Source organism: Gossypium raimondii, chromosome 13 (genome assembly GCF_025698545.1).
Source record: "Gossypium raimondii isolate GPD5lz chromosome 13, ASM2569854v1, whole genome shotgun sequence".
Lineage (NCBI taxonomy): Eukaryota > Viridiplantae > Streptophyta > Magnoliopsida > Malvales > Malvaceae > Gossypium > Gossypium raimondii.
In genome coordinates, this window is record NC_068577.1 from 23,842,472 (window position 1) to 23,851,555 (window position 9,084).

At 30.4% G+C, this 9,084-nt stretch overlaps 1 protein-coding gene across 5 annotated transcripts; it reads right to left on the reverse strand.

Annotated features, from left to right (window-relative positions):
* Positions 1 to 4,740: 4,740 nt before the first annotated feature.
* LOC105766747 (protein BASIC PENTACYSTEINE4) lies at positions 4,741 to 8,062 on the reverse strand. Of its 5 annotated transcripts, none has more exons than XM_012586331.2 (3): positions 7,920 to 8,062; positions 6,142 to 6,210; positions 4,741 to 6,038 (listed from the first exon to the last, which is right to left on the reverse strand). In XM_012586331.2, the coding sequence occupies exons 2-3, from the start codon at positions 6,208 to 6,210 to the stop codon at positions 5,175 to 5,177; spliced, it is 933 nt and encodes a 310-aa protein (XP_012441785.1). In that variant the 5' UTR covers positions 7,920 to 8,062; the 3' UTR covers positions 4,741 to 5,174. The 5 variants fall into 5 exon arrangements, with proteins under 5 accessions (XP_012441785.1, XP_012441804.1, XP_012441790.1 ...); XM_012586350.2 differs by having other exon boundaries at positions 6,142 to 6,192; positions 7,920 to 8,023; XM_012586336.2 differs by having other exon boundaries at positions 6,142 to 6,308; positions 7,920 to 8,020.
* Positions 8,063 to 9,084: the final 1,022 nt, after the last annotated feature.

Consider the following 9,084-nt stretch of genomic DNA (forward strand, 5'->3'; position numbering starts at 1 on the left):
CTTGTATTTTTGAAAATTAAGACAACATGCGCTTAACGAGATACCAATTTTGTATCTTTATTCATGGATATTTCCAAAATTTCTTCCTATTGAATGCCTATAAAAGCCTAAAGAATTCCTAAAAATTTTTTTGACACACACACACTCACACCGACTTTATTTCCCTCTCCAAAATTCTTCTTTTTCCCTTTTCATATTTTCCAACATTTTGGTGATAGAAGAAGGCAAGGTTTGTTTGTTGATCACTGCAGAGGTACTACTGCTTTGATCATCGTGTTTTTGTATCTCGGGAGACAGTCGACTAACGTTTCTCCAATTACCGTAGGAGCATCCGAATCTATCTTAAGAAAACTGTGTAAATCAGGCCTCAACATCTAGTAAAACTCGATTCTTCTTTTCGATTTCTAGTTTTTGTTATCTTATTTATTGGTTTTTGGTATCTGATGTTTTAAGTATAAATTATTCAATTTATTTTATTTTATATATAAATATTTATTTATTTATATTTATATATTTATTCGTTAATGTGTTTTATCCAACAAATACAAATAATACATATTTAAATAATTATTAGTTATAATACACAAGTGGACTTGAGATAAATCCAAGGGGCATATTGAGGTCTCGATTCCTTTAGATAAAATTGTGAATTTTGTTTTTAATTATTGTTGAAAATTAATAATTTAGATTAGTCTTTTAGTACAAATTTCAAGCCGAATAAAGGGATGAAATTAACATATAATTTACACAAGTGAAACTCAATTATGAAAGGGATACATTTGGAATGATTAAATAAAATATTAAGATATGATGGTATGTAGCCACAATGACAAATTTAAACTAAATGTCACCATTTAATCTTTAAATTATTTAGAAGTCATCAAATAAAAACAATTGAATATGGTGTTAATTATTTAAAAGTCATCTTGAATTTATTTTTTTAAAACTCTTATATAATATTCTAAAAAGTATTATTAATAAAACTCCTAATTGAGTTGGTGTTATCTCAATCGCGTCACCAATTTGGTTAGGAAGTTGCCAGGAAGTCCTTCCGTAACTAACATAAGTAATATTATTTGAGGTATTTTAGTATTTTCACTTAAAACCCAATCAAAATACATACTTATGATTGTATTTAAACCCATGCCAATTACATTAGTAAAACCTTTAATTTACCACACAGCTAAAATTTTATTTTAATATATTATACATTTTAATTTTATTATACACATTTTATTACCTCTATCAATTGTATATCTATACTTACTATTAATAAAACCCCATGTCAAGAGTTAATCGGGTACCAACACGCTTAAGAAATGATTAATATATCTTTTAATTAAATTACTACTACTATTATTTTGATGGCCTTTTTTCTTCTTTTCATACTTTTATATAGTTTTTAAATAAAAAACTAAAATTAACATGTCTAAGAATTTATAAACAAATTCTTTACAACTGCATCAATAATAATTCTTTAATAAACTTTTTAAAAATTTAGCTTTTAATATAAAATGTTTTCTCTCACGAAATTGTTATCTATACTATTAATAAGACTCCTTACTGGGTTGGTGTCAGGGGATAACCGGGTACCAACTCAGTTAGGAAAAGACTAATATACCCTTTAATTAAACGACTACTTATGTTTCACTATTTTTTGTATGTTATTTTTAAACACACATTTGCATTCTAAATACGAGATTTTCCACACACATATATGTGTGATAGAGTTTCTAGTGTCAGTAATGTATTTAATTAAATTGGTATCACAAGTTAACTCGACACCGACCCAAGACTAATGACAACACCATTATAAACAATTTAATCTAATATTTTTCATTTTAATAACGTACAAATTTCATGTGTTATTATTAATTAGTTTCAAACTATTAATTTTATTATTTATTGTACATTATTTTTAAACACACATTTGTGTTCTAAATTTGTGGTTTCTACACATATACGTGTGTTATAGGCTTTCTAATATACATAAATTAATAAATATCTACAAAATTTTAAAAATACAAAAGATTTTAAAATGTTTCTTTATTGACATGTTTGGAAGCTATGATTTGGATTAAAAACTGGATTTGGATTTGGATTTGAAAATTCAAATTCTTTATTTGGATAACAAATAAAAGTTTGATTTGAATTTTGATAAAAGTTAAATTTTGGATTTCAAAATCCAAGATTAATTAAAAAACATGAGAAATTTTTCTCTTTTTCACACCTCCTTCAAAACTCAAACAATAAATAAATAATTTTACTTATAATATATCATCAATAAAACTCAAAGTTTTTAGAATTGGACTTGTAGACGAACTAGTCAGGTCATTGGTTTTTAGTTCAACAATCGATTCAATTGAATAAATTATTAAAATAAAAAATATTTAAAAATAAATAGAATTGGTTCGACTGGTTCAACTGATTCACAAGTAAACCAATTTGCCCCCTTATTCCAGATTGATACCCCGATCAATTTTCGAACTAATCGGTTTGATTGACCGGTGGATCCGGTTCTGAAAATAGTGACAAAGCTTCATGCATTTAATTTAACTAACTTCTAATGTCACATTTGTTGCATTGTGATTTACGAGTTTAATATTTAATTAAAATTTTAAATATTGTATTTTTAATTTTTGTTACACATGATTTTATATGTTTAAATTTTTAAAATTTGTTAAAAGATATAATTTTATTTCATGAAATTAATGCGAAGTAGCATTATTCAAAATAATAAATATAATTGAAATATATTAGTTATTTTAATAACTCAAATAATTCCCAATCATAATTATAATTGTGGAGTGCGCCCCGCATTTTAGATGAAATAGGATTGACATCGGGACGAGGAAGAGCCAACATCTCGACGAGGCAATATGCCACATCACGATGCAGTGACGTGTTCTCTACTAAACCGAGTTTCTTCTCCTAGTTAAACTCCGCCATTTTTTCCCAATCTAATTCTGATTATTCTAGGGATGTTTTAGTCATATTTTCACATGAATTTCAGCCTATAAATAAGGTTTTTAGCAACCCTAGAGAGATTGATTCAACAACACAATTAAGAGAGAGTTTTGTTGGAATTTTAGGAGAATTTTGTATTTCGAGTTTGGGTTTGTTTATTGTTTCTCCATCTTGTATTCTACTTTTAGGAGAAGTTTTTCTTTGCCAATAGTTTTTTATCCTCTCAAGAGGATTATTTTGTAAGTAAATATTTATGTCCAAATTTTTCTCGTTTTCGTTCTTGTTTGTTGCTTAATTCGGGTTTACCCATCAAAATACTTGTACAATATTAAAAATTGATGTATATATTAGATATAAAAATGTATTATTTATAAAATTTTATGTATGAATATAAGTTTACTTATTATATAAATAATTAAAAGTTAATTTTAAAATTAAATTAATAGTTTTTCTTTTGAATACTTTAAACATATATCAAATATAGTCAAATTAATCAAGTCAACAGCAGAATAGATTTGAAAACATGTTTAAGGAAAAATTGAATAGATCAAAATATTATCTAGAGATTTAATTGAATAACTCAAAAATGTGAACAGGGACAAAATTGAATGACTCAAAAATGGGAAAATTAAAAATATAAAAAAACTCTGTCTATCCATCTAATCATCAAATTGCACTAAATTAACTTTAATTCCTAGTTAAACCCAGGACCCAATTAACTTGGTGATAAACTCTTCTCATTAACTATTATCTAAACAATTCCTAATCAGATTAAACAAAGTTAACTTCAATTTTTAGTTTATTATTAAAAACACTAAACCAAGAAAAAGCATATGCATTGCTCTAAACTTCAACTTTATAATTTATGGGACAAATTTAATTATGAAACAAACTAATTAATACTCAATACTCAACAATCAATAATCATTCAACAAATTTTCCTATAAAACAGCTTGGACTATATTTTACAATACGATAATATTTCACATTCATATTTTTATTAATATATTGTCATAATATTAACCTTAAACTATTACTTCCAATCGGTCCATCCGGTTCTATTAAATAAATCATTAAAAAAATATAAGAATTAAAAGTTTGAAAAAAAATTGTTTCAACCAATTCAACTATCCCGTATCGATTCTCAAATTAACAAGTCTAATGCCTTTCTCCAAGCCAATACTCTGGTCAATTCCTAGTTTAACCGGTCGATCCAGTCCGGCTCAAACAACAATATTTAAAGTCCTCTAAATAATTAAATTTTTATAAAATATTTATAAGGCTTAGAATTAGTTTAAATCCAAATTTAAATTTAAATTTAAATTATCCAAACAATAAATTTAAAAGAATTCAAAATCTTAAATTTTAAATATTTTAATTCCTAAACAAACAACTTATCACAAATTTCAAAGCAAAAAGTTTGAAATTCAAATTCTAGTTGGAAATATTTTGAATTTAATAAACCTTAAAACTTGCTATAAAGTTGACATTATTAAATGAAATGATCAACACTACCCGACAAATGTGTAGACACGTGGCTTGAGTCCTAACACTGATAACATCCAAGACATTGACCGGATTAGGAAACCGTGTGGTAAGGTAAGATTGTCGACCATGAACAACTATCATTCATTGATGACAAATCCTTACTTGCTTACACAAAATGTTCTTGTTTTGCTTTTCCAGGACGTAAGGATTTGTTTCTTTATTAGCCTTAACTACGCACTCTTCATGGTTAATATTGCTCCTGACCAAATAAGTAATATTTGCTACTTTTTCAAACAACATTTGGAAATTGATTAAAAGATATATAATTTATTGTTCTTCATTCCCACCACCAACAAGTCTAAACAATATTTGAGAGATTCGGCCTTCGACTTCAATGGTGGGGGTCAGCTTTGATATCTTAGTACGCACATGCAAACCCCTAATGGTGCCATATTTGTGGATACACATTTATCAACTCTCTTGTTTTCTACCACTTGGCTGCTAATAAACAAATTCATACTTCCATTAACCACTTTCTTCCGCCCCATCTACATTGTCACATTTGTAGACTCCAACATTTTACGGAATTACAGTAAATCTATATCAATGGAGCAAAGGAACCCTCCTTTCATTAAAATGCTCCATTCGATTTCTTGCAACTCAATCCTACTTCCACCGGAACTTTGCGGTAGACTGCACCATGGTACACGATCCACAAGTTACTTGATGGTGATGTAGCGATTTGTCCCATGTCTAGCCCAGTAGGTCTTCAGATCCAGTGGTTTTGAAACATCGTAGCCTTCAGCAGCCAGACGACTGAGTAACTTTGTGAACACACTACCACTCATCTTACGCCCACCCACTCGGGCGTGCCGCTTGTTTGGCATCTGTGGCAATGGGTATGATGATATGCTGGTAGTGCAACAAGATGACTGCCATCCACCATTTCCCCACTTGTAGCAATGTCGGGGAACTCCTGTGCAGGAGCAAACTGGCACAGAAATTTTGGTTTCGTCAAAGTTTATCAAGCTCAATCCAATATGCTCACTATTCCACTCAGATTTACACTTCCTTACCTCCGTATCAACTTGTCTATTTAAATCCTCAGCCACTTTCTTAATCTTTCGTGGTGACTTTGACGAAACAGCTCTATTCACCTTTGTCCGCTTTACAGGACATGACTTGCCTTCTGCAGAAGGGATGGTAGATACTGGGAGGGCATTAGTAACGTGCATTTCATGATTGAGAGTTTCATCCGTATCACTTGAATGATATGAAGGGTGCATGCATGTTCTTCCTCTCTGAATGCCACTACCAAATGGGAAGTTCTTGGCACTTTCCCGGCACTGCAGCACAGCTAAAGCATTATCTCTCTCAATTAAGGCACTATCCCGCTCAGCAAGTGCCTTATCCCGCTGCTGGAGGGCCTCATCTCGCGCAGCAAGGGCTTCCTTCCTTTCAGAAATAGCAATGTTCCGTTCTTGAATAGCAGCATCCCGCTCAGCAAGTATAGACATGATTTTTTTATTCATTACCAAGGCATTGCTTTGTTCCTTCACATGGTGCTGTGGCATCATGTTCCACTGCATGTATCATTGCATCCCACTTGGATAAATCAAGTATTGAACAATAAAATAAACACTAAAGCCACATTGTTGAGTGGGGAATTGTTAGTTTTCTTCTTACCGGAGGGTGTGCTCCTTTGTAGCGATCTAGCTTATATCTCCCATTTTCTAGCTGTCCAGCACCATCCATCTAACACCAAGTCAAAATTAATTGGGCTAAAAAATGTTGACAACCACTCCTTGAACTTTCATGTGAACACAAAACAAGTTCCAGGCGTGTGGCACATACTATTTGTTTATAGTAGGAAAAACCAAAGTTAAATTTCAAGTGATTTGCAAAGCAACTAGCAATGAGAAAACAAAAGCATGAATCGAGTGTGAAAGATAAACTAAAAATAAAGTCTAAACAAAATGATCGACAATGCAACATTCAAAGAAGGCAACTTGGAGAAGGATAAATAAACAGCTACTACAACTAAGCAAAGAAAAATAACTAAAAATCACACAGAAACTATAAACTATTAACTGATATAGAGAAGAAATACATGTAAAAAATCATATGGTCTGACCAAAAAAGAGAAAGAAATAGAAAATTTTCAGCCCTTTGGTAATGTCATCAAGATCAAGAGAAATATGGTATTGCTAAGACCAAGAGTACAAACTTATTAGTGAGCTTAGAATAGATTTTCTGATAAATAAATTTCAGCAATATATCAAAGGCAATACCAAGCAATTTTAGACAGCACTAAGAATATTCTCACTTAGCACCGCTTCTCCATATACTTTAAAATCAAGGCAAAAGCCAGAGTGATAACATATTCTCACTAGAAGCTGGAATTGAAAACTGCATCAGTACTGAACAATAAAGAGCAATTCCAAGCTCTCCACATAATTGGTAATCAGTGTAAGAAGTCAACATATTTGGAAAAGAATGTTTAAAACTAGAAATCGAAAGTGTAACAAAAAAATCCTTTCTAGAATTGAAATTTATAAAGTCAAGGATTAAACACTGAAGCCCAAGAGACTCAAAAATGTTGAGTTATAAATAATTTTGGAACTGTTAAAAAGGCATTTGCCTTTATCGACGAAATAACTAAAATGCATTCAGGATAGTTAACAAACGAACTTCTACGAATGCAATCAAGCAATGTTGTAATAATTTACTAAAAACTTATTTAGCAAGTTCATAAATTAGGAAAGCATCAAAAGTAGGCACCAAAATAAAGCCCAAAAAGCTTGATAAGCAGCTCTGAAGTATAAGCGAGTGCAAACCCTGATACCATCTTATGCAAAAGTGAACTCAAAAGTACATTTTGTTTTTCAATTGCTAACCATCGTTTTTAAGTTCCATAGCTATCTCTTGTGGCATACACCCAAAGTCCGAGATGAATTAAAACACAGACATAAAAACTATAAAAAGAAAGAAAGAAAAAGAAATCAAATCTTAAATATTTGTTGCATATCATTTCCATGCCCATCCAAAGAACAATGCAGATCCCTAAATTCCTTAAATTATGTTTAAAAAAACTATTGAGACCAACATAAATACATGTAAGCGAAGCGCTAATTAAGCACATTCTTTAACCCGAGTTTATTAACGAGCAGAAAATCGAAAGACAACTCGAAACATTTAGTTAACAAAAGATAAATATGAGTAATTAATAAGAAGTAAAAAATAAACAAAACCAAAAAGTGACAATGTGAATGAGAAAAATGATACAACTCAAGTGAGTTCTAACTTTCAGTAAAGTTAGGGTTTTCTTTTACCACGATCGAAAATCCCTTTTATAGAATACTTTTTTTTTTCAAAAAATTGAGCTTAATAACCTCAAAAAACAAATGCTCGATTCATATGGGAAGATCATGAAAAAGAAAGAACCAAAAGACATAAAAACTTACACTTTTATAAAATTACTTTTAAAGAGAAATGGAGTGATGGTTGAAATTTCCTTCTCAAAAAGGAAACCAGAGCGGAGTTCGATCGCCAGAGACAGAAGTTAAATGGTTGGGAAAAGGTTTGTAACTTGAAATTCTGATAAAAGATTTTCTTCATGTTCAAACGGCGGCGTTTTAGCTTTCTTCGGTCTAAAGAGCAAACCTTGCCGTTTTCTCTCTTTCTCTACTCACTCTTTTGTATAATTGAATCAAGGCTTTATTAGTAAATTAGTCCCTTAATTATACTTCAATCCTCATTTATTCTTAAGTTTTTTTGGTAAAAAATGATAACTAAATTAACGAGGTATGTTCTTATTGGATGTCATATATTTTTTTGGTAAAATAAGACGAGATTGATAGTTTGAGTATCTTTTTTAACAATAAAAACTTTAAGGGAATAGTCTCAGAATTGGTTATTGTTAGCTCGATTGATCAAACCGAAATTGCCAAGAGGGAGGGTGAATTGGCCTTTAAAATTTTTGGTGGAAGCAAAGAAAGAATATGAAACAATGAACCCCAATTACCTACTCCACTACCTTAGCTTTCCACAACTAAGGATTTTCCCGAATTCACTAATTTGCACAACCTTTGAGGACAATGTTTAACCTTAGAACTCTTTTAAGATTTCTACCTAAATCTTAAGATACAAACCCTCTCAAAGAATTGCAAAGAAGCAAATAAAGAAATAATTCTATTAAGATAAGAATGTTTGTCAATTAAGCACAAACATTAAAGAATACACTTGAGCAAAGAAAAAATAATGAAAGCTCACAAGTGTATGCAAGAGAATTATAGAATTATTGAGTACAAAGGTTGTTTGATTGATTATTTTTGCTTGAGTATGCTTTCTTGTTATTGTAGGATATTTGGAAGCTGGTATTTATACCCTCTAATTAATTTTCGATCATTGAGGTTGTTGTGGTAGTTAATAGAGCAGTTGGGGATGTGAAAACCAGAGCATTTAATACACCTGCAACAACGAGTATCAATATCAGATAAAAATGTATCAATATTTTTTTGCAATAAATGCTAAATTCAGTGATCGTTGAAGTTTAAATATTGATACCATAATAATTTTATCGATACCTTATAAAAAGGTATTGGTAGCGGATCGATACTTAGTTGATTT

Bases quoted from the DNA above. Each gene is read 5' to 3' on its own strand.
- LOC105766747 (XM_012586331.2), bottom strand. From the start codon at position 6,210: ATGGATGGTGCTGGACAGCTAGAAAATGGGAGATATAAGCTAGATCGC. The intron at 6,039-6,141 runs GTAAGAAGAAAA...TGATACATGCAG, and splicing joins ACAAAGGAGCACACCCTCCG to TGGAACATGATGCCACAGCA.